At 41.3% G+C, this 26,537-nt stretch overlaps 1 protein-coding gene and 1 pseudogene across 1 annotated transcript in view; both read right to left on the bottom strand.

The window, feature by feature from the left end:
* Window positions 1-26,537, bottom strand: part of Cntnap2 (contactin associated protein 2) — a 1,597,185-nt gene that overhangs the window by 131,760 nt on the left and 1,438,888 nt on the right. The window contains exon 18 of the mRNA XM_048340407.1: window positions 24,608-24,844. Coding sequence (XP_048196364.1) covers window positions 24,608-24,844 — 237 coding nt within the window. The remainder of the gene's footprint in view (window positions 1-24,607; window positions 24,845-26,537) is intronic.
* Window positions 15,513-15,602, bottom strand: LOC125347498 (annotated as a pseudogene).

Genomic DNA, 26,537 nt, shown 5'->3' with positions numbered 1-26,537 from the left:
TGGATATGACATGCTTTGCCACTGACAGCAGCCCCATTTTGCACATTGGCTCTCCTGTTGCTATGAAAAAATGCTAAAAAGAATGGGTCGACACTTAGGTTTTGTTTCTGGTATTTGAATGAATTATTCTAGTGAGAATTTCCTTTGTCAGGTGACCTTTTTCTTGGGGATTGCTTGTAGGCCTTCAAAAAGACACTTTATTTTGTTTTGGTTTTAATGCATAGTTTCAGGACGATTGTAATACATGAAGGGCCTCACCCGGCATTATGCATAGGTTGATAAATAATCTAAAACAACGAGGGAATCATTTTAGGAAAACGAGGTTCTAGATCAAGACACTCCACATCAAAATAAAACTGAACCTAAATTATGTAAAGAATATATATGTTTGGTCTGGGACATGTGGTTCCAATGCTAATACAAGTGTTACTCGAAGTAAATTTATGGTAAGTTTGTGGTGTAAAAGAAAGATTTCCCCCCTCTGTACATATTTTATGGCATACATTAGTGCAACAGTACATGTATACCATTTTATAACAAACTACATAAAGAAGGGTACATAAATTGAGAGTTGCATCTAACAATTTTTAAAAATTCTTTTAGGAGCATGCAGTCAGGGAAACCTTGCCTAGACTGAGGGTCCCAGCTCAAAGTCTGGTTTTCTAAGGTCTCCCCCAAGCCTGGATCCTGGTACAAGCTGTAGCATGTCCCAGGGAGGACGTGTGTATCTCTAAATATTGCCAGTGGCTCACCTCTGCCCTGCTGCTCAAAAGGAAGTTCAGCCTTCTGGGTAGATCTACAGCTCGGTGTGGTTCAGAGCACAGTGAGCTGGCTATGTGCAAGTCATTCTTGCCACCTAGATGGGTCATTTTGGACAAGCTGCTTAATTTCTATTCACCCCAGTTCTTCCGTTAGTACAATGGATCTAAGAGGAGTATCTCTTGCATTGGATTCTTGCATCATTAAAAGAGCGAGTTGGTAACGTCTAGAGGGCTTCGGCAACTATCAGGGGCCGTCCGCACTGTGGGCCTCCCAGACCCCAGCTGTAGGTCAGAAATCATCATGCTGTTTATTCCTCTCCTCCCAGCTGCACGACCCCATGGCCCCCGCCCCACGACACCACCTCACTAGGGATCCGATGGGCTCCTAAAATCAGCTCCCAGCCCGGGGCCCTCAAATCCTTGAATCCTGCTGCAGTGTAAGGCCACCCAAAAGGACTAGAAAAGCTGAACTGAAAGGTGAATCATTTCATTTGGGATTAAGAGGTGAAACATTTGACCTGCGCTTTTAAGGCGTAGTTTCTTTGTTAGTTTTTTAACAACAATAATACTTTTGCTTTTGAAAAGGGAATTTTGTTGCTGCTGATTGTTCTTTGGGATCTGTAGTCAATTGATCCTGAAATAGGTCAGCTCGAGGGGAGATTTTATATCTATATATGTGGGATGTTTGCTAGCTCTTTTAAAATGCTGTTTGTGAGTTGGCTTTTTAATGAGTGTTTGTAAAGCTAATAGGGACTCAGTGCAATGATCAAAATAAATCTGACTAGATTTGAGAGGTCAAATGTAGATTCAGATATTCTCTGTGTAGGCGTGTCTCATTCCCACTGACATTTTGCAGGTCAGTGGGATGAATGTGTTAGGACTATGTGCCCTGAATGCTTGAGAAGCCTTCTTCTTTTCCTCTCCTGAGCCTTTTTGTAGTTCAACTGCCCTGGAAATAGTAGTGTTTTCTCAGAAAAAAAAAGATACTGGGAACACCAAGAAAAAGGAGAAATAAAAGTAGTCTTCAAGTACCTGGAAGGGCTTATAAGATAACATCAATTATAGAATGCATTAAATTCCGACTTTAATATTTGATAAGCATCACTGATTTGGAATTAACCCATTGCTGTATATTCTTAAAATTTGAAAAAAATATTTTAAGCCATGGCCAGTGTCTCATATTTATAATCCTATCCACTCAGGAGGTTAAGATGTGGGGGTTCTGGTTCAAAGACAGCCTAGATAGACAAATCAGAGAGACTCTTATCTCCTATTAACCAGAATCAGAGCTGTGACTCATGTAGTAATCTTGAGAGAAAAAGCCAAACAAGAGCATGAAGCCCTGGGTTCAAGCCCTAGTACTGGTACACACATAATTACAAAAAGAAGAATGTTTCAAAAACAGTATTACAACAGTCCTGAGGACCAGTGGAATAGAAGACTCAGAAATGAACCCACAGACCTATATCCCATATTTGATAAGGGAGCCAAACACACAGGACACAAGAAAGACAGCCTCTTCAACAAATAGTGCTGGCAGAATTGGCTATACACCTGCAGAAAACTGAAGCTGGCTGCTTATATATCATCCTGCACAGGAATCAATTCTAAATGCATCAACGATCTCAATATAAGGCCAGATACCATGACGATATTACAGGAAGGGGTAGGGGAAACACTAGGGCGCCTAGGCATGGGTTGAAACTTCCTAAGTAAAGATTCAGAGTCACAACAAATCAATGGAAGGACTGGATAAATTAGATTGCATCAAACTGAAGAGTTTCTGGATGGCAAAGGATGTAGCTAGCAAGATAAATAGAAAGCCCACGGAATGGTAGAAGATTTTACTAGCTGTGCATCAGACAAGGGCCTGTTATCTAAAATATACTTAAGAGTTCAAAAATTAATCCCCCCCTCCAATAAGCTCTCAAAAGAACCACAGCCCAATTAATGAAGGGGCTAAAGATTTAAAGAGAGACTTCTCAGAATTAAAAGTAAGAATGGCCAATAATGTCTCAGGCCATAAAAGAAATGCAAGTCAAAACAACACTGAGCTTCCACCTTACCCCAGTTAAAATGGCCACTATCAAGAACACTAACAATAACATGCTGTCAGGGATGTGGCCAAAAGGGAACTCTACTACACTGTGGGTGCGAGTGTAAACTTGTTCAACCACTTAGGAAACCAGTATGGAGGTTCCTCAAAAGACTAAACATAGAGCTTTCCTATGACCCAGCCAATTCTACTCCTGGGCATTTATTGAATAGACTACAAACAAGGCCACACTAAAGCTACCAGCACAACCATGTTTATTGCCATATTGTTTACCACAGACAAGATAAGCAATAAGCCCAGATGCCCCTCAGTGAATGAATGGATCAAGAAAATGTGGTGTACATACACAATGGAATTCTATGCTTCCATCAGAAAGAATGATATTGCACTATTTATAAGGAAATGGAACGACTTGGAAAAAAATACATTAAGTAAAGGAAGCCAGACTCAAAGAAACATAGGTTGCATGGTTTCCCTCATTTGTTTATAAATCTACAAGATAATAGTAAAAGAGAAAAAATTATACTTGGACGTGATAAATTATACAGGCTTCTAAACATTCTCACTGTGAGGACAAAGGAGGAGAGGAAAGGATCACAAAGGCTCAATATCTATGTGCACATGACTATATAAAGTGATGTTTATCAAAATGAACTCCTAGAAATGGAAACAAGAGGTTTTCTGCTTTTTGCTTTTCCCCCATCTCCCCTCTTTTTATTTCTGTACCTTTTGTCTTGTACATGAGTTTGTTTGTCTTGGGGAGGGTAAGGGGAAGCACAGAGATGGTGGGACAAAGGGTGAACACATGCAGCAGTGATATTCACTAAACACTATGTTGAAAATGAACTAGACAACTTATGGGGAGAGGGGTTGTAAGGGAAAAATGGAGACAATGACGGAAGAGGTAACACTGTTTAGAAAGAAATGTACTCATTACCTGACTTGTGTAACTGTAACCCCTCTGTATAGCACCTTTTCAATAAAAACAAATGACAACCGTATTATAGCCCAAAAGAAAGAAAAGGCCCAAACCCAAACCAAACCAACCACAAAAACTATACTATTACATTTCCCAAAAGCAGAGGCTGAAATGAGACAGATTGTATTCAGATAGGAAGTGTGTGTAGTTTGAGAAGCTTATGAGAGTTTAGGTTGTGAATTTATTGCTCCAGGAAGGGGATTTTGTGGACAGGAAAAAGTTACCTAAAGCGTCTATGGAAATCACGCGCACTGATTTCATTGTTTTCAAGTTGGCTTCTTGTTTATTTTCCCAGTGAGAGTGAAGTCACATTCAGAACATACCTCCAGGAAAAGCCATTTCATTTTAAAGCTGATTCTAGGAAATGCTCATTCATCAAATATTTATCCAACATCTTTCTACCAGATGCCAAGCTAAAGACAGGGACTCTCGGGACTAGAATGTTCTGTCTCCTGTGTCTAGAAGGAATGTGTAGCCACACAGTGTGGTTCTCATCTCCGAGGAGCAAATATAAGAGAAATTGAATATACCATTCAACATACACCTGTGGAAATGGAGCTGGGTAAATTGTCCTCAGTTTGGGAGAGATGGGGGGCGGGAAGGGGAACATGGCCTTTGGGACAAATGACACATTTCTTTTGTGGTTTCCTTCTTCGATAAAAAATTAGGAAAAGTTACACTTTATCAGCACATGGATAATAAAGACAACATATGAATAGTATATATAAAATGTTTTTTGACCTCAAAGGTACTTTTATTCTTCCTGATTTTAAAAGAAAATTTAGCCATTTAGGGGCTTAAAAGAACACAGCATGTGTGGGTTGGAGGTGTGGCTCAGTTGGTAGAGTGCTAGTCAATGAGTGAAAGCAGCAAGTACTGTGTTTGAGTGCTGGTCTTGGAACTGAAAAAAAAAAAAGAATATAGTATGTGCTATTCCTTTATCTACTGCAAAATAGGCCCAGGAGGCAGAGTAGAGCTGGACTTTTGCTTCCTTGTCTCCTCTAAAAGTCTGTAACTAAGCCCCAGACATTTCAGTCTGTCCCACGTAGCGTATTCATGCTTTATTATAAACAATTTAGTATTTGACTTGAAAATAATGGCATGGGAGAAAAACTTGCCCCTCCTACCCTATAAAGCACTTATTGGAGGGATGTAACTTTAGAATGCTAACTGGAAAAAAATCTCCTACTCCAAAAGTATGTTCATTTTGAGGGGAAAAATGTTAAAAGACAAAGAACAAATAGATGGATTTAAAAAAAAAAGGCATTTCAGTTCCCAGTCAGGGAACCAAATAATAATAATAATAATAAAAAGGCATACACGATCTGTACAAAAAAATTCAAGTCGCACCCAAAGATGAAAGGAATGTACCGTCTCCCATGTTACTTTCATAGGAACAAAATAAAGCCATACTTCATAAGAAAGTAACGGGAAGAAGAAACTTTAGTAGAATAAAGGAATTGCTGAACTTGGAGCAAAGTGAAGAAAACATGACTTCATGGTCTTCTTTTTCATTCGGAGTCAAATTTCAAAGCAGCTGGCTTATACTACTCCCAAGTCATGGTTTGTGCCAATGAGTATTTTCGTGTTTCACTGAAAATGAATTTATTTGGGGTCCTCCATTTCCTTCTTTTTGATATCAGTTGACTTTGAGGGAAGGAAAGAAAAATGACTTAATTCTACTACTTTGTTTTATTTCTGCTTACATTTTCCAGAAATGGTTTCAATATGGTATTTAAGTGTATCATGTTTGCTGGGTGTTACAGCATGCCTTGGCTAAAGACTGCAGTGTGTCCATAAAGCTTAGCAGTCCCTACGCTGCCCTTCCTCAAACATCAAAGGCTAGAGGACCTAGAGTCCTGATGTCCAAGGGCTGGAGAAGATGGGAGGAAAGAAAGCAATCAAATTTGACTTTCTTCTCCCTTTTTGTTCTGTCTTAGCACTGAGCTGTCTGTGGCTGTCCAGATAGGCAGATCTTCCTGCCTTTGCCCCCCCCCCCCAATTCAATGCCACTCTCACGCTTCCTTAGCTTTCTGGATACACCTTAATCCAGTCAGGTTGACACCTAAGAGCAACCTGCTTTGTTCATGTTTTTGGATTTCTATCAGGTCAGTGGCTTGAAATAAATGCCATGATCCCTGAAAGTCCTGAGCCCCAACTAGTTTTCCCCCAGGGAGACTTGCCCCCGTGTATCATCTGCTGGCCTTCTCTCAAGGCTGACCATTCCACCCCCCCCCCCAAACCCCACAAAGAATCTTCTAGTTTTCCCCATTCAGAAGATTTGCAGCCAAGAATCTGAAGGCTGCATGAGAATGTTGGTGTGATGGACTGCCCTGGAGTTGAGAGAGGAAACTTCCACGTGGAGCAGGGTGGTGGTGGCAGGGAGAAGCTAAGCTTCTGGGAGGAACTTGCAGCTAAACTTCTCCTCAGCCATCAGAAGCCTTTCATTTTGTAGCCTGTGGGACAGAAGCATAGAGCCGTTCCCGCTCTAGGAGCCCCTCAGACAGGGGGTGTATTCATTCCTCCTTTTTGCGTTCGATCTTTTCTTAGTATTGTTCTCATTGCCCCATCCTTCCTGTTTAGGTTGACCTGTGGCTTAATTTTTTTCTTAATTATTGTTTAATAGGAACCAGAAAAAAAATGTCAACCTATAAATAATTGTTCCTAAAGAAGCTCAGGATTGTGTTGGCTGAGCAAGGTTAAAAGAAGGGGAAGGAAGTAATTGCAGGAATTCACAGAAAAATATAGGCTATTGACACATTTTTCCCAGGAGTGAATAAGGCACACAGTCAACCACAGTAAACCACACGTTGAGAAGCAAGGATAAACAGGTATGACCAATCCATCCAGTTGGTTTTTGATCATTCTCCTGCTGTCTGTTGGGAAATTTGCAGGCACCAGAGTAGTGGACTCAGGAGTGGACTCAGCCTTGTGAACTTAACCTTGTGCTGGCCCTGCCAGTCCCACGTGGTCCTTAACAGAACTTCCCTTCAGATTCCCCTACCCCTCTGGATTTAAAGAGGTCGAAATTTAAATGATACCAAACCATTTTTGGCTTCTTATTTTCACACCAAAGGAAAAGTCATGTTCAGAGAAGTGGAGTCTCTCGGGGTGTGTTGTGTGTGTGCTCCCTGGCCTTGTGGGTGGGAAAGCTAGATTGGTTCTATGTTGGGAAAGCTGGATTTTATATTCTCTACCTCTACCCATCTGCCCAGCTATCCTGAGTTACATAAAATACTGAAAGCTTACAGAAAACATTACTGAAATATTTACAAAAAAGAAATTGAAATACCCATTTTTTTTTGTTTTGAGAGAAATAGTGACTAATATGAAGTTAATGCTAGTAATTATTTAACATTTAGGTTAAATAAGTTTTGGAAAACTCACTGGATGGAATATTAGGCAGCACTTTTAAATGATGAGATGAAGGTCATGTGGTTTCAAGGAAAATATTCTTACTAGAAATGCAAATACTAGGTACCAAAGTCTAACTAGTACATCATAATAATATAAATTAATTTAAGGAACTTAAGAAGCATTTTCTATAGTATAATATTCTAACACGATCAATAATTAAAGATGGTTTGTGAATATAACTAGATTATAGCACTAATTTGATTAGCCTTGATTCTGGGCAAAGGAAACTTCCCAAAGGAGAGGAGAAAACACTATTGCTTTCTTCTCCATTGCAGGGATGGCTTTGGGCAAGACCATGGAGGGGAGAGAATGTCTTTGCTGACTTCTGTGTTCCCTGACTGGCCCGTTCAGCATCTTATCAAAGAACTTCCAGTCTCAGTCCTCACAGAGTCATTTCAACCTCCTGTGGAAAGCTAGTCTAATGTTCTCCTCACATTTGTGTGTGTGTGTGTGTGTGTGTGTGTGTGTGTGTGTGTGTGTATGTGTGTGTGTGTGTGCCTGCCAATACTGGGACTTGGACTCAAGGCCTGTCCTTTAGATTTTTTTGCTCAAGGCTAACACTTGAGCCACACCTCTACTTCCAGCTTTTTGCTTGTTAATTGGAAATAAGCGTTTCATGGACTGTCCTGCTGGGGCTGGCTTCAAATCTTGATCCTCAGATCTCAGCCTCCTGAGTAGCAAGGATTGCAGGCTGAAGCCACCGGTGTCTAGCTGTTCCCCTTACTCTGAAGTTGCTACAGGCTCTACACTCCTGGCCTAGGCTCTTCCTCAGACAGAACACCTGCTGTGCAGAAGGGCTCAGCTTCATTGGCTCAGTTCAAGCACCACCCACTTGGCATGCAAGAACCACCCACTTCTCCTGGACTCACTCTTGCTGCTATAGGTATCTGCAAATCAGGAGAACCACAAGCCCACAGGAGAGAAGGTAGACATAGACACAGCTCCTGGAGGCTTAACAGTCTGCCCGCCACAGGCCTCAGGGTGTTTCCACAGTTACCTGTAGGCAAGGGGGTTTACTCTTGCCTCAGAGGGTGAGCCACCCACCCTGTGATCCACACCTTCCACGTTCCCCACACCGTGCTACCCCCCCCTCTCGTGGCCATTGGTGGCAAAGTCTTAGGCTCCCATGATTCTGACTCATTTGATGATCCCCAGTGTATCTTGTTGTCGAACAATAGATCGTCTCTCAAGTTGGTTTCTGGCTATGATGCTCTAAGACATGGGGAACAATAAAAGTGGCTTTGTCTTCAATGCTGTACATCAGATCACAAGAAATCACGTTGGGTGTAGCGTGTCTGGTTTGTAAACACTTCCTGGAGCTATTCTACTCTGCCACCGTTTCTTCCATCTGAACTTGTAGACTCTCCAGTTTAATTAAGACAAATCATTGCAAGTTCCATTTCACTGGCAGTACATAGACCCTTTGGTAGCACGTGTGTGTGTGTGTGTGTGTGTGTGTGTGTGTAGATGTGTGTGCTGGAGTTGCTGGACCTGGCATAAGCAGATGTGAGGCTGGCAAGGCTTCTATTTAACCCCATAGTTGATTTTTATGAGTAGGAAAGAATATCTGATCTAGATTCCAGTACGCTTGCTTGTGAATTCTTTTTCTCTTGTCTTGAGGATAAATATCCCATGCGTGTCATAATCGTTACATTATCCTTTGGCCAGAGAAGGGAAGGCACGTGCAGAGAGAGAGAGCTGTACAGAGGGCACAAAGAAGCTGGAGCCCAGGCTCATGGTCCCAGGCTGAATTCCTCTTTGTAACAGCTGTGTAATGTGGAAGGAGATAGGACGCCACCCTCCGGTTTTCTCAGAAGAGGGGACAGAGATTTATTTGGCTCTTCCCCTGTGTTGTTGAGATTTTGGAATTCTGATCAAAGGCTTGCTCCGTGCCACTGTCCGCAGCTCAGCACAGAGACGCCGCCTCCTCTCAGGGGCCACCAATTGGTGAGGCAAAGCAGGAATTTCATCAATGAGGAAACGCACAGGGCATGGCCCGTGTTTACTCTGCAAATCACCTTCTTTGTTAGAAAGCAATCTAAAGAGGTCTCTGGTGCCAGAAGAATCGATTTGGTGAGATTCTCCACATCTCTTGTTTCGTCTCTCTCCTCCTACACTTGGAGAGTGAAGTGTCTCCCACCCTTAACCCAAGGTCATGGTGGAGGAGTGTCCTGGAGCCTTGACCAGTGCAAAGGAAAAGCAGTATTTTTGTACCCGAGACTTACAGGTAGAAACTTATAGGTGGAACTCACAATTGTTTCTGTTCATGTGTGTGTGCATGTGTTTACATTTAGAAACATACAGGTGGAGCCCACATCTGTCTTTGTTCTGTTGTATGTGTATGTATGTACGTGTATGTGTATGTGCATGCTTGTATTTCTTTCCTACACACCAGGAGCCCCAGGGAAGAAGGAAAATAAAAAGAAAAGGAAACTTTCCCCGGACTTCTAGGCCACAGGCCTACCTTTATCAGCATGACAGAAAAAAAAACAAGCCAAAGTGGGCAAGGTGTATTACCTAATGGTCAGGGCACTTAGCAACTCACTGTCCAACATTGACAGGAGGAAGTAAACCTTTAAGGCCTCCGGGCATTGGAGAACAGATGGGAACAGTGACCAAGGTCATCTCTTTCCCTGGAGTATGTTAGTTGGAGGGCTCATTTTGGCTTCTGTTAAAGAAGGAGTACGAAACGAGTTATCTATGAAACATCTTTTATGTGGCAAGCTTCAGACGAGACACTTTTACTTGTCTCCTTAGTTTTGGAGAATCTGAAGATATAGAGATGTCTCCTCAGGAAGACATTCCCTATTGTTGGTAGAAACAATGGTGCCAGATGAGGGGAGACTTTTCCAGTGGCCAGATGTGTCCAAAGGTGGAGTGAGTGGCCTCATGTGGTTTCCAGTTCTCCTTAGTGCCTTCGAGGCTCTCCTGCCCAGAGAGTTCACAACGGCTCCATGCTGGTGGGGAAGCTGGGAAAAACAGGTTTGGTCCCAAGATTCTGACCCCAATCTGGTGTTTGCCAGCTCTGTGAGTTTTAGATAATACGCCTAAACTCTAGAAGTCTCAGTGTCTTCATTTTTCACACCAGAGGTGATAATACTTACATCTAGAAATTGCTGCGAATGTATATAGTGTCTACTATAAAAGGAGATGTGAAATGGGATGTCAGTTGAATACAAAAGGAGGAAGTATCCTTTCCAACTGCAAGATACTTTGGTTTGGTGACAAAGAGATCTTCATGAACTCTTAGCAATTGAAGAAGTGTTGACACATGTAACCCAATGGCATTTGAATGTTAGGGCAAGTGATGAACATTGGAAGAATAGTAATTAATTCATTATAGTTATAGGAATAAAACATTCTGAAATAGTCTTTGATATTTTTAAAGAAATCAGTAAGTACTCTAATAACTGCATGTGGCTTGTGACACCGGAGGACGTTCTAAGAAGATAACAATTTGGCTTGGTAAATAGACAGGGGGAGCTGTACAACTTGTTTGGAGTTTGTAACTTTCTCTACTATTTTGATATGAGTTCTATGAATTTAATTTACATTTTAACTGAACTTATACGATTTTACTATACGGCATTTATTAAGGAAATATAAAAGTCAATGGGTTGTTATAGACTTATTTCAAAGGGATTTAAGTTGGATTAGCTCAAGAGTCAAATTTGGAAAAATCACTTTGCTTATTATAGTCTTATTAATTTCTGATTCTGAAAATGCAGAAATGACTTAGTTATGAGTCATCCTTAACACTGGGTAGAGGAGGCAGAGAGAGGATTCATCATTTGGGATAAAAGGACAATTTAAGCTTTCTAGAACACAGCAGTTGCCTTTTATTTTCTAAAACTCTCTAAGATAGGTACTGGTAATATTTGCTAGAGATCTGAATGTTAATCCCAAGAGAATGGCCTCCAAATCCATTCTTATTTAATTTCAAGTTTATTAGCTGCTTTAAAAGATATTCCAGATCAAACGATTCAGAACAACACAGTGATGGAGATAGGAATTGAATCTGTACTATACTCAAACGTTGGACTGACCAAGAACATGGAGCATGTGCCGTGAATTTAGATAATCCGAGGCCTATGTCTTGCTGAGCTCTGTGATCTTTGAGTGCTCAGATAATGCATCACACTGCTGAGCAGAGGCACTAACATAAGTCAGTGGACGAGTCCAGTGTTTTTGCCATCTATGGCAATGGAATCTGGTCAAGATGGTGTGGAGGCTCGGGAATGATGAGATGTGATCCTTTTGCAGGACTCTCAAGGCAGAGAGAAATAACCTTAATAATACTTCATAATACGAGCGTTTTTCAATGGTTCTTTCTTAGTTCTGTGAAAACACATTTCCTAAAATTGAGGCAATTTCTAAACAAAACAAACGAACACTGCATGGCAACATAGTTACACCATTGTTGACTTCTGGTTCTAATAATGCTGCTGCTAAAAACAGTTCTGAAACTGGTTCCCAAATTAAGCATCTTAGGTGTTATTACTGAGATCTTTAGCAAATAAAGATTGGTTAGGGTGGAAAACAATTAGAATCTGGAACAACAATTGGGTTACTTCTGAGAGAATGGTTTACCTCTAGAGGTGGATATTCTTCTTTAAGCTATACTTGACCCAAATCCTGGGAAGAAACACAGGAAGTAAAATTGGTTCCTGGACTGGATGAATGGCAAATCATTTGTATTAATGGAAAGAAAGAAAATTTGCACTTAATTCTGAATTTCAGAATGTTTACATAAAATTCTGTAATGTTAAAGATAGTGACCATTTTTTTTAGAAGACCTCTCACAAAAGCAAGGATAATCACTTGCATATTTGCATATCTATTTGTTGACTTCTTGCTTTTCTTTTTTTTAGAATGGGTTATTGTTTATTTTTTAAATTTTTATTATCAAACTGATGCACAGAGAGGTTACAGTTTCATATGTTAGGCATTGGATACATTTCTTGTACTGTTTGTTACCTTGTCCCTCATTCCCCCTCCCCCTTCCCCCCTTACCTCCCCTCTCCCCATGAATTGTTCAGTTAATTTACACCAAACAGTTTTGCAAGTATTGCTTTTGTAGTTGTTTGTCTTTTTTTTTACCCTGTGTCTCTCAATTTTGGTATTCCCTTTCAATTTCCTAGTTCTAATACCAGTATACATGGTTTCCAATATACTCAGATAAGATACAGAGATAGTGTAGGTACAACCATAGGAAGGGATACAAGAAGATCATCAATAATAGAAGCTACAGTTACACATAGCACATTGAAAGTAGTTACAACAGTGATATAACAATTGTTTCCATAACATGGAGTTCATTTCACTTAGCATCATCTTTTGTATTCATAAGGGTATAGCTATTGGGCTCTTGTGACCCTCTGCTATGACTTGCCCAAACCTGTGCTAATTATTCCCTATGACGGAGACCATAGAGTCCATGTTTCTTTGGATCTGGCTCACTTCACTTAGTATAATTTTTTCCAAGTCCTTCCATTTCCTTACAAATGGGGCAATGCCATTCTTTCTGATAGAGGCATAAAATTCCATTATGTATATGTACCACATTTTCTTGATCCATTGGTCTACTGAGGGGCATCTGGGCTGGTTCCAGATTCTAGCTATGACAAATTGTGCTGCGATGAACATTGTTGTGCTGGTGGCTTTACTGTGATTTTGTTTGTGGTCTTTTGGATAGATACCCAAAAGTGGGGCTGCTGGGTCATAGGGAAGCTCTATGTTTAGCCTTTTGAGGAATCTCCATACCGCTTTCCAGAGAGGCTGAACCAGTTTACATTCCCACCAACAATGAAATAGGGTTCCCTTTTGGCCACATCCCCTCCAACACTTGTTATTGTTAGATTTCTTGATATAGGACATTCTTACTGGGGTGAGATGGAATCTCAATGTTGTTTTGATTTGCATTTCTTTTATGGCCAGTGATGTAGAGCACTTTTTCATATGTCTCTTGGCCATTCTTATTTCCTCACCAGAGAAGTCTCTTTTTAAGTCTTTAGCCCACTTGATGAAGGGGTTGTTGGTTCTTTGCAGTTTTGTTTTGGAGGAATGTAATTTTTTTAGTTCTGCATATATTTTAGATATGAGGCCTTTGTCCATTGTATGGCCGGTAAAGATCTTTTCCCAATCTGTGGGCTTTCTGTTTATCTTGTGAGCTATGTCCTTTGCCCTGCAGAAGCTCTGCAGTTTGATGTAGTACCATTTGTCCAACCTTTCTTTGATTTGTAGCCTTTCTGGGTCTTTGTTAAGGAAGTTCTGTCCTGTGCCAAGGAGCCCAAGTGTTTCTCCTACTCCTTCCTTCAGTGTTTTCAGGGTGTCTGTTTTGATTTCGAGGTCTTTGATCCATTTAGAATTGATTTTGGTGAAGGGTGATATATAAGGATCTAGTTTTAGTTTGTTGCATGTGTTGAACAAGTTTTGCCAGCACCATTTGTTAAAGAGGCTATCTTTCTTCCAGACTATTTTTTAGCTCCTTTATCAAAGATTAAGTAGGCATAGTTCTGTGGGTTCATTTCTGGATCTTCAATTCTGTTCCATTGTTCTTCAGGCCTGTTCTGGTGCCAATACCAAGCTGTTTTTATTACTATAGCTTTATAATACAGCTTGAAGTTGGGTATTGTAATTCCTCCAGCACTGTTCTTTCTGCTTAGGATTGTTTTTGCTATTCTGGGTCTTTTATTGTTCCATATGAATTTTTGGATTGCTTCCTTTATTTCATTAAAACATGGTGTTGGGATATTAATGGGTATTGCATTGAATTTGTAGATAGCCTTTGGCAATATTGCCATTTTGATTATATTAATCCTCCTAACCCAGGAGCATGGGAGGGTTTTCCATTTCCTTAGTTCTGCCTTAATTTCATTTTTCATGTTTTTAAAGTTCTCATCATAGAGGTCTTTCACTTCTTTGGTTAAGGTTATTCCTAGGTATTTTATGTTTTTTGAGGCTACTGCAAAAGGAGTTGCTTTCCTGATTTCAGCTGTGGTCTTCGGGTCATTAGCATAGAGAAAGGCCGTTGATTTTCGAGAGTTTATTTTATATCCTGAGACTTTGCCAAAGTTTTGGATCAGTTCTAATAGCTTGGGGGTAGAGTCTATGGAGTTCTTTAGGTATAGGATCATGTCATCTGTGAAGAGGGAAAGTTTAACTTCATCTTTTCCTATTTGGGTCCCCTTTATATTTTCTTCTTGCCTAATTGCTCTGGCTAGGAATTCTAGTACTATGTTGAAGAGAAGGGGAGAGAGTGGACATCCCTGTCTTGTTCCTGATTTTAAAGGGAATGGCTTTAGTTTTTCACCATTTAGAGTTATGCTTGCTGTTGGTTTGTCATAAACTGCCTTGATTATGGTCAGGAATGTTCCCTGGAATCCAGTTTATCCAGGGCTTTTAGCATAAATGGGTGCTGGCTTTTATCGAATGCTTTTTCTGCATCCAGTGATATAACCATGTGGTTCTTTACCTTGCTCCAGTTGATTTGGTGGATTACATTAATTGACTTGCGTATATTAAACCAACTTTGCATATCTGGGATGAATCCAGTTTGGTCATGGTGTATGATTTTTTTGATGACCTGTTGAAGTCGATTGGCCAGAATTTTGTTGAGAATTTTTTTTTTTTTTTTTTTTTTGGCCAGTCCTGGGCCTTGGACTCCGGGCCTGAGCACTGTCCCTGGCTTCTTCCCGCTCAAGGCTAGCACTCCGCCACTTGAGCCACAGTGCCGCTTCTGGCCGTTTTTCTGTATATGTGGTGCTGGGGAATCGAACCTAGGGCCTCGTGTATCCGAGGCAGGCACTCTTGCCACTAGGCTATATCCCCAGCCCCTTGTTGAGAATTTTTGCGTCTATGTTCATCAGGGAAATCGGTCTCTAGTCCTCTTTCCATGATGAGTCCCTGCCTGGCTTTGGGATGAGGCTTATACTGGCTTGATAGAATGTGTCTGGTAGTGAACGTTCTCTTTCAATTTCATTGAAGAGTTTGAGAAATATTGATGTGAGTTCTGTTTTGAAGGCCTTGTAGAATTCTGCTGTGAATCCGTCTGAACCTGGGCTTTTCTTGGATGGGAGATCATGTATTGCTGTTTCTATTTCAATATTGGATATGGGTCTGATTAGAAGGTTTAAATCTTCATGGTTGAGTTTGGGGATATGAATTTTTTCTAGGAAATCATCCATTTCTTCCACGAATTTGTTGGCATAAAGGTTTGCAAAATAGTCCCTTATTGTGTTCTGAATTTTGGTTGTTTCTGTGGTGACGCTACCCGTTTCATCTCTGATCTTGTTTATTTGAGTGTGCTAAGACTCAGAATTGTTCCTCTTCATGGAAATCTTTAGTAAAAAGCTAAAGATTTATACCATCTGAAGAGAAACCAGCGTATTTTCTTGTTTTTTATTTTTTATTTTGCCAGTCCTGGGCCTTGAACTCAGGGCCTGAGCACTGACCCTGGCTTCCTTTTGCTTAAGGCTAGCTAGCACTCTGCCATTTGAGCCAGTGTGCCACTTCTGGTCATTTTCTATATCTGTGGTGCTGAGGAATCGAACCCAGGGCTTCATGTATGCAAGGCAAGCACTCTTGCCACTAGGCCATATTCCTAGCCCTTGACTTCTTTCAATTGTTATATTTAAAGTAGAAATAGTCAAAAAGAGGGTGTCCATTAAGTTTATATACAATTATCTTGAAGTTAAAGCAAGGGCGGATACTGGGAAGAGAAGTATGTGTATTTCTAAAAAGAGAATACTACTGCAATAAAAATTTTGAAAAAACGGATATAATTCCCTATTGTTTGCACATGGGAAACTATGAAGACAAATCCTCACAAAGTATTACTGGCTAGTGGGGCACTGGTTGAAAGCGTAATTGATTTCAATCTTAAATAGCCACTATTTCCTAAAAGCACCCATTTGTAATGTTAAAACCAAGTAAATATAATATGAATTATTGTACATGTATTTCAGAAACAATATTTTTATGTATTTCAGATTATTATTATTTTATTTTTCTGAGCTCCAAAAGTTGTGCAAGGTAGATTATAATTTAGTTTATCTATCTAAGTGTCCAGTGTTTCTTGATCAGAGCCACCCACCTCTTTTCTTCTTCCTCCTCCTCTTCTTCTTCTTCCTCCTTCTTGTTCTCCATATCCTCCTTCTCCTCCTCCACCTCCCCCATTTTTTTTTTTTGCCAGTCCTGGGGTTTAGACTCAGGGCCTGAGCTCTGTCCCTGGCTTCTTTTTGCTCAAGGCTAGCACTGTAGCTCTTGAGTCACAGCACTACTTCTGCCATTTTCTGTTTATGTGGTACTGAGGAATCGAACCCAGGGCTTCCTGCATGCTAGGCCTTGTGGTACTAAGTCACATTCCCAGCCCCACCCTCACCCCTTCTTAATGACACATTTTTAAGTGGTTCCTGTTTTTGTTATGCTTGAGATTCCTAGGGCATCTTGAACCTTTAGACTTGAGATTCTTTCTTTTTTTTTTTTTTTAAAGTTTTTATTATAAAACTGATGTACAGAGAGGTTACAGTTTCATATGTTAGGCATTGGATACATTTCTTGTACTGTTTGTTACCTTGTCCCTCATACCCCCCTCCCCCCTGTTGAGATTCTTTCATTACAAATGTTTTTCTAAAAGTATTCTTTTTTTTTTTTTTTTTTTTTTTTTTGGCCAGTCCTGGGCCTTGGACTCAGGGCCTGAGCACTGTCCCTGGCTTCTTCCTGCTCAAGGCTAGCACTCTGCCGCTTGAGCCACAGCACCGCTTCTGGCGGTTTTCTGTATATGTGGTGCTGGGGAATCGAACCTAGGGCCTCGTGTATCCTAGGCAGGCACTCTTGCCACTAGGCCATATCCCCAGCCCTCTAAAAGTATTCTTCTTTAAGCCAAGTTCTATGCCTCAGTGTCAGAAGGGTCACCCCTTATTGGCCAGGCTTCCTTTGAATAGATGGGGAAGGTTGCTTCCTGTTAGAATCTTCCTCAGGAGTCATCCATATCTGGTCTTACTCACTCTTCTCTGCAGTTCTCTTTCTACTGTGATCGGATCCACCTCCTCTGGCCCATTCCCTGCCTGGTGTCACTTATCTCCACCTTCTTTCCTGGCAGTCCACTGTTCCCCACATAGCAGTTTGCACAAAAATTCTCGTAATTCTCTAGACTTCTGCCCAGTGATATGAAGAAAGGAAATTATTACTAATGATCAAGCTCCTTGATCTTCTTTCAGTAACTAAGGACACAGCGATGTCATTGTTTACTGCCAGCAGTTCAATTACATAGAGGATCTCAGCCACCCTACAGCTTGAGCACTTTAGAAGCCATCTTCTGTTTAGGAAACTCTTCCCTTGAAAGAGTCAACTGGAGGAAATTGTTGGGTCTTGTGCCTGGTCCTCAACTTCTCACGAAGACAACACATTAAAAATGGTTCAGAGAACCCATTTAAGTCCAATAATTTTCATTTCCTCAGATTAAAAAAAATGATACTGGAGTGTGAATTTAGGACTATGTGCTTGCTAGGCAAACATGTGAGCCAGACCTCTAGAAATTTTTGTTTTAGTTTATTATTCAGATAAAGTCACGTACTTATTGCCTGGGTGACCTCAGAACTCAATCCTGTTACCTCCATTGTCTAAGTAGCTGGGATTACAGGCCTGAACCCCCATACTCAGCTTAAACTTTAAGGTCTGGTTTCTTCTCCTCCTCCTCCTCCTCCTCCTCCTCCTCCTCCTCCTCCTCCTCCTCCTCCTCCTCCTCCTCCTCCTCCTCCTCCTCCTCCTCCTCCTCTTCCTTCTTCTCCTCCTCCTCTTGCTCCTCCTCCTCCTCCTCTTCCTCCTCCTCCTCCTCCTCCTCCTCCTCCTCCTCCTCCTCCCCCCTCCTCCTCCTCCTCCCCCCCCTCCTCCTCCTCCTCCTCCTCCTCCTAATTCCTCCTCCTCCTCCTCCTCCATCTTCTCTTTCTCCTTCTTCATTGTCAAAGTGATGCACAGAGTGGTTACAGTTTCATATGTAAGGCAAGTACATTTCTTATCCAACTTGTTACTTCCTCCCTCATTTTCCCCCCACCCCCCTCCCCACTTCCCTCCCCCGCCATGAGTTGTACAGTTGGTTTACACCAATTGCTTTTGTAAGTATCGCTATTGCAATGGTTTGTCTTTTTATTCTTTGCCTCTTGAGTTTGGTATTCCCTTTCCCCTTCCCTAGTTCCAGGGTTTGGTTTTAAAGGAGAAAACAACAAACAACCAAAATGCTAAATGCCAACTTATCTAAATCATAGAAAACATGAATAAATTCGAAGCTTGACTGATGTAGAAAATGGACTATCAGATATGGGAAAAGCCAGGTGAAAGATCCTTGGATTTGATCATTTGAGAAAGTAAATTTTCTCTAGCCAAGGGATGTCTAGAATGAGTGTAGCTCTAAGTCCAGAGCTGCCTGTTAGAAATGATGAGCTCACAAAACAGTAGTAGCTGAGAGAAATTGTCTGTCAGAGTCAGGGTTTCATGGCCCATAGACATGATGATGTACTGCAGGTAACATGGACAGGAGTGAGCAGACCTGCCTTTAGGGGAGCCCCAAACACAAGCAATTTAAAAGTAAAACCCTCAGGACAATTTATGGTTCATTTTAGGCTCACAAAATAAAAAAAAGAGAAATGTATAGAGTTGTGGGTAAAGTCATAAAGCTAATACACAAGAGAAGATAGAATGTTGTTTCTGTATATGTCACAGTGTTTAGAGTTCCAATCATTGCTGAAAAATGGGAAGTGCAAATACACCACATACACAAAACACGCACTGGAAAAAATCCGTTGCATCCGAAAACATGGTGGGGACTAGAAAATTGCACCAACTTGTAAAGGAAGGGTATTAATCTTAACCATCAAAGTAAAATCCCAAACCTTTGTCCTCTCTTACTTTAAGAAACTATTACAAAGGACTTGGTCTTACTCACTGACATTTAAAATCTCTTTCTTGAGAAGGTTAATTGAGCAAGTTTTTCTTAATCACAGACTACGAAGAACCCTGGGAGAAGGTGAATATTATTTTATTACTTTCAAATTCTATAATAAAATCACTTACACTTGCTAGCTATTTCTACAGATTTGACTTTTGGGAATCAAATTAAAAGTATTTTATTTTGTCCATCACTATGTGCATATTTATGTTTAAACTTTCTTCTTATTTTTAAAAATCTTTCCTCATAAAGCTTTTAAGTAGATTACCTTTATGAGTTACCATTACACTTTTAAGTTGTTGGAAGATTTAAGAAATATACTAATTGACAACACTCAAAGGGAAAAGGGGGGCAGGTAGAGTCTGTTCTTAGTTTTTGGGATTTCTTTCAAATTTATCCAACCTTCTGGTCCAACTGGAAATGGCAAAGGAGCCCATGAAACTCTTTCCTGACTGGTGTAAAATTTTATTCCAAGCTGAGATTATTAAGATCAGGTGGGTAAAACTGAGGGGGAAAAAATGACCATTGCTGCCAACAACAGTATCTTGTTTCTTACAGGGATGAGATCCTAAAAAGTTCAATTCCAACATTTCTCTCCTCTTTTCCCCTCACTCGTTTACAGTATTTTACACTAATTAGTTGTCTTGGAATGCTTTTAATCCACTCTAAAAGGACATACCACGGTTTTACTCTGGTTTCTGTTCCGCACCTGGAGCTATGGATAAGCAGACTTTGTGCAGTCTTGAAATTACTTTTGGCAAACTTGCCTCTTTGGTCCAACATGAAACACTATTATTCAAAGAGAGAGAGGTGGAAAATCAAATCTTCTCTCATTTAGAGATTTAACCAGGAAGTGGGCTAAGGTTCTGTCAAAAAAAAAAAAAAAGTTTGCTATGGTGACCCAACTTGGCTCTTGGAAGGATGAACACTGTACCAGGAAGTGTGCCACCAGAAGTGCACTACCGGAAGTGCACTACCGGAAGTGACCTCTGGGAGTGCTGTCTCCAAGTATGTTTTCCAGGATCTCTGCCTGTCCCTTAGTCCACCAGGGTTTTGACTGTAGAGACTTCATTTTTACCTTCAGCGTATTATTTGGGGGGGGGGGGTGTTTAAAATTTAAATAGAGATGATGTTTCATGACATTTCCATTGTCACTAAAGTGACAACCCAGGATTCTGGAGTCATGCAAATGATGCCACTTGGGCATCTGGCAGACCAATCATGCAGGGATTAAAAGGTGAGATGGCTTCAAGTGAACACTACGAGGGGAGGAGTATGGAGAATCAAAAGTGAAGTTTTCTGGTGTACGATGTGAGCCAGGATCTGTATTGGTGAATTTGTTCACAGTATTCCATATGATCCTTGTGGTGGCCATAAAAAAGGAGGTATTTCGTCAGGCATCTGTGGTTCAGGCTTGTAATCCTAGCTACTCAGGAGACAGAGCTCAGAGGATCATGGACTGAAGCCAGATTGGGCAAAAAGGTCTGGGAGACCATCTCCAATTACCTTTAAACACACACAGAGGGGACACACACACACACACACACACACACACACACACACACACAGCCAGAAGAGGAGCTTTCTCTCAAGTGATAGAGCTCTAGCCTTGAGTGAAAAGCTAAGCGACAGTGCCCAGGACCTGAATTTCATCTCCATACCAGTGTGCACATGCACCCACTCTCACACACATAAGTATATATATATATATATATATATATATATATATATATATATATATATATATTCCTGAAGATGAGGCTTAGTGACATTCAATAAGTTTTTTCAAGGTTTCATAATCAACAGGGAGGAAGTTGGATTCAAACTCACATCTCATTCCGTTGTCTATTTTGAAAATACAGAGTTGATTTGGCCATCTTAATAATACTGATCATAAAACATTAAGATACAGATCATGAAACTGGGAAGGAGAGAAAGGGATGTAGGAGGACCCCAGTGGGGCGGGTATGCATACCTGTAAACCCTGGGACATTGCCACTATTGACAGAGCCATCTACCCATCACGCTCAGCCTCTCAGCAGTCCTGTAACCTTGATCCTTCAAATGGTTGCCTTTATCAAGAAATAAACAAATGAGTGCTTGAGAGAAATACAGCACTCTCTAAAGCTAGAAAATGTTTTCAGATGTTTGAAGAATATATGTACAAATTACAATGACAAGAAACTCTCGCTGTTGGAGGTTCCTCCTGGGGCATTCACAGCCTCAGCCAATGGGCTGCCAAGGGGTTCTGTGGAGGGCGGGCCCATCTCAGCGGAGTTAAGTGGCTGCTGGTTGGTGAGAATCTCGAGAAGATGTGAAACCCCCCAGTTTCATATAGTCAGAAGAAATGACCCACTATGTGGTCCTTGGATGAATACCAGCTGTCTGCTTCCCAGTCAGTGCTCCTGTTTAACATGCAAATAGCTCTGGGTGACAGATCGCCTTAGCCTGGGATCCAGTCTTTATTGATCTATCTGTAAAGGGGTCCTGGGAGCTGTTTTTTGACAAGAGGTCAGGAAGGAGGTTTTGCTAGTGGAGGAAAGAAGACTGAAGAGAATCATCGGCCTTGACCTTGAATCAGCCTTGACTCACTCTCCGTCCCCTTCCCCTCCCCCCACCCCAGCCCGCCCCTAGTTAGGGGCAGACAGACTGATGTAACCGACAAATTCAACAATATGCTCATGCAAAAGAGAAATAAGGGGACTAGGTATAAAATGTAGAGAGGTAGCAACAGACACAGGAGTAGATACAGAGATAGAGTGTGTTGATAGAGATAAAGAGTATATTTACAGAGGGCAGAGGTGGGGGAGAAAGAGAAGGGGAAAGGAGAGAGAAGAGGAAAGAAACATGGAATTCAAATGGTCTGGGCTATTTGTCATCATGGCCTCAAATGGGTTAAGATGGAGGCAAACTGTCTGAGGCCTGAGCCTGTCCGAGTAGCCTAGTAGGGACCTTTCTCTTGCTTGAATAAGATACAGGTGTCTCAGGTTTTCATTTTCATAAAGTCTGGTACCAGGAAGGCCCATCTGAAAGATGATAATTTTTGTGTGTGGGGTTACTGTGGTAAAATAGGCTGTGCTAAATGCATTGAAAGATTCTCAAGGGTAACTTACTGATACACAATTTTCACCGAGTATGTTATGCTTCGTCCCACAGAGTATGACTAAATGACACAATGATTTCTAGTTCATAGCTAGGTATTTTCTAACCAGAGACAGTTAACTCTTAAGCGGCTGGAGGAAGAACTTGAACTCTATTGTTTTTCTCAAGAAGAAGAAAAATAATGACATTAGAAGTAATATATCACTGCGTGAAATTAGGCAAGCAAGTAAGAGTTTTAAAAATTACTAGCATTTTTCACACTTCTGTACAACATAACCACAGTGAGAATTCTGGTGTGTATTCTCAGTTTGTTTTTCTCGTGTGTGTGTGTGTGTGTGTGTGCGTGCATGCTTGAGCATGTGTGTATGCTTGTTAATTTAAACATGTACTTGGATTGCATGTGGCAGGTCAGGACTGCCTTTCTTCATTTAGGACAATATCCTGGGCATTTTCCCATCTCTACCAGCAGAGAAATGAGCTATCAAGGGAAGGCCAGGGAAGGACTTGCCTAGAATTCATCCCTTGGCTGGTGTGGTTGTTTTATCTAGAAGCTGAGTGGCTTGGTTACAGCTCTAGTGTGAGCATCACAGGAAGGGCTGCCGGGGTCCACAGCAGAGCCGACAGAGAAGGAATCTGAGCAGGGAGGTCCTCTCATCCCCTCGAAGACGTGAGCTCAGGGTAGATGGATCTCCCAGGGCCCTGTGACTCTGCTGAACCCGTACAGCTGTCAAACCAAGGAGGGACTTGTCTTGACTCAGAAGGATGCTTACAAAGGGTTCTCAAAGGGATTTTGCAGTTTTTAAAACTTGTACTTTGTCTCCTTGAAAGCTACCCATTGAGCCACATGCAAGTTTCCCCCCTAATGGAAAATATTGAGATGCCATGTGCGTGAACCCTTTGAAATAATGTCAAAGGGGACACAGAGGTTTCATTTAACTTGGTCTCCAAGATTGGCTAACAGAATGATCTCTGCCCCTTCCTGCATATTGTCTGTGAACCCTCAGGGGCTTTGTGTGGTCTGGGGTGTTTGACTTAACTCTGGACACATAAAGGGAGGATGATTTCCTTTCAATTGATACATATGTAGTGAAATGTCTTAGGCGTTAGTGCTTACTTGATTGCATTGAGACATTCCTTTGGCAAGGAAATGACTGCATTAAATTAGCATCAGGCACAATGAACGGTAATTGCAAGACTGTCATTTCTACAAGTGCAAAATTAATGGGTTCTGCAAGCTCATTCCATTGTATGCCACTGGAAAACCACAGAACCATGTTGTTCTGAGCAGAAAGACTCGGTGTAATAGCACCGTTAATGTGCAATGGCATTATTCTGCAATAGTGTTCTTTCCATCTTTGCTGGGGTCTCATGCTCATTCTTCAAACCCTGTCGGATCTAATTTGTATGCTCATATTCTAGCCCTACCAGACAGTAGTAGCGAATGCTGGGCAACAATTCCTTCTGTGTGTGACGTCTTGTGTGAATAATGCCAGTGCCTTCATGAGCATATGAGTGGGCTACTTATGTAAAGCTTCTCAGAGAGATATGCATCAACTACTTACAGGAAACTTTACTCAAATGCTATGCATTCATGCAGAAAGAGAAGAGTGGCTTACAGGCTTTTATGGTGTTGCTTAGGAGAAGTATCACCTGCTGTTCTTTTTACCCTTCTTGTTTACTTAGGGGGAATTAAGTAACAGACCAGTTGGGTGAGTTTCTTCTAATCTCATAGGATGGCAGAGTATATCCTAAAGAAAATATGTACATGCATTGGATTCTTGTTTCTACTCACTGACTTTGGAACAGCTGCTCTAAGCTGGCCTGTTAGATGCGCTGTTTCAGCATCCCCATGGTTTAGCTCAAAAATGTGTCCTGGTTAGATGACAATAACTGACCAAAGGAAATTTCCTTTGTGCATGGTTTGAATCCAAATTTAGTGACTTGAGGGTAACAGTCCCCAAGATCTTTGGCCTTCGTTGGCTGATTCATACCAGCAATGGATCCACACGTTGATTGGCTGGAGGCCCTCAGGGGGAGGGTTGGGCCTGAGTGCCTCTTCCTTGCTTATTTGGTCCCTCACTGTTAGGATGTGACAAAACTCTTGGCTTTGCCATGTCAATGCCAGAATGTGGGGGATTTTTGGCTGCACTTAAAACTCCTTTCACCTTATTAAACAGGGAGGGTTGGGAGATGATTTGGGAAATCTCCTAGGTGAGGCAGAGGAGGAATTCTACACATCTCAGCCTCAGGATAAAACACACTTTGTTCCAGCTGGAAACACCGTTGGGCAGCTAATTGGGGATTACTTGGCCATCTGTAAAACAGGTCCTAAGTGGTTTCTGCCTTACCTTTGTTGCAGAAAGTCCCATCGTATGGCGTGTGAGAGCAGTCGCAGGAATAGCCGTGGTACTTCTCTATGCACTTGCCTCCATTCTCACAGTTGGCCCCGTAGCTAGTGCAGTGGCCGGAACATCCGGATTTGAACCCGGATGTGACCTTTGCTCTTTCTTCCAGGTCAAGTGTCACTCCATTCATCCTCAAGGAGCGGATGCAGCCCAGGAAGCCCTGCTGTCCTCCAGCCCCACCTGGCAATGACAGAAGGCACAGAGGTCACCTTTGAACGTTTGTGGTAGGAGATGAGGTGGATGCTACCCTATGGAGTCTTGGCACTTTCAAGTTGGTCCTACCTAAAGAGACAGTGTTAAAGCTTTCCCCTTAGGCACCAACGCCTAATTAAAGGAGCGTCTCCTCAGAAGCCATATACTTGCTACAGAAATAAAGTATTTGGAGTTATCCAAAAAAATGGTTCAAACAGGTTTCCTGTAGAAAAAAGAGCTTTACAAAGAGCTTTAGTTTCTCTGCTCTTTAGTCTCACAACAACATTCAGTTCTATACATTATTTATCACAAAACAAAAATATGAGGGCAGAGTCATGAATATATTAGCATGGATAACAACTCAGTCAGAAGGCATATTAAATCCATCTGAAATGAGATTGTAGATCTTGAGTGTTGTTTCACCAAATGCTTTGTCCAGAGTGGCTAGAAGTTGGAATTAATCATTTCACATCAAATTCAGTGACATCAGATTTGTCACTAAATCAAGTTAGATTTCACTGCTTCTGTCTAAATGTCATTGCAAGACAAACCGCCCCATAGAACGTTCACTGTGACTTTTGGGATATGTTATAAAGTTAGCCTGAGATTCATGAGCATGAAAATATTAAAATATTCCTAGTAGAGTTCATGGAAGGAGTCACTGAAGCATTATGTCACAAGGAGATTTAATTGTGTCTGTCATATCTTTAGCTGTGTGTGTGTGTGTGTGTGTGTGTGTGTGTGTGTGTGCTTAAGCAGATGGTAGAAGAGATAGAACTAGAACTTATATACTATAAATGTATCCTAAATAATGCATTTTCTAGTCTAATTCCAAAACAAATAGTAAGCTAAAATTAGAAAAAAGTATCTGTTGAGGATTTAGGAAGATAAAAACAAAATCCAACTTAGTCTTTTGTTGATAGCTATGTATTGGGTATTCCAATCACTTGGTATAAACTATTCACATAATCAGTACAATAAGCTGACAAGGAGATGTCATTACTATTATTTCAATTACACAGATAAGGAAACTGAGGCTTGGGAAGCTAGGATGTTTCCTTTAGGACTCAGTCTCCCCCCACCCCAGCTTGGCTCTGGTGGCTCACACCTGAAATCCTAGCCACACAGGAGGCTGAGACCCAAGGATTGCAGTTTGAAGCCAGCCTGGGCAGCAAAGTCTGTGAGACTCTTTATTCCACTAAATTTCCAAAAACTCTGGAAGTGGAGCTGTGGTTCAAGTGGTAGGCACTAGCCTTAAAAAAATGAAGCTCAGGGACAGTGCCTAGACCTTGAGTTCAAGCTCCAAGATGGGCACACACAAAGACTCAGCCCCTATATGACAGAATGGTATCAGATTTATCAGATTCCTGAGTATCTTGTCTTGATTGACTAGCATTGACAAAGAAAGGCTTTTGGGTCAGGGACTGCATAGACATACATGTTTCTGTGATATAGATCTGGATGTCCTTAAAATGGAGCAATCAATAGGGTTGTTAGAGTTTGAGAAAGATCACCAGGCTGGGGACCGATTCTGATCACTTAGTCTGTTATCCTGAGCACAGCCTAGTGGACTCAGCCGGAAGACAGATGGATCAAAGGCTTCAGGCCCTGGAGGTACCAGCATCTGCTGTACCCATAAGTTCTCATCAGTGAATAGAATGGCAAACAAATCCTTCTCTTG

The sequence above is a fragment of the Perognathus longimembris genome, chromosome 2, assembly GCF_023159225.1.
Source record: "Perognathus longimembris pacificus isolate PPM17 chromosome 2, ASM2315922v1, whole genome shotgun sequence".
Taxonomy (NCBI): domain Eukaryota; kingdom Metazoa; phylum Chordata; class Mammalia; order Rodentia; family Heteromyidae; genus Perognathus; species Perognathus longimembris.
Note: the sequence above shows the minus strand (reverse complement) of the source record. Positions and strands in the feature narration are given on the sequence as shown.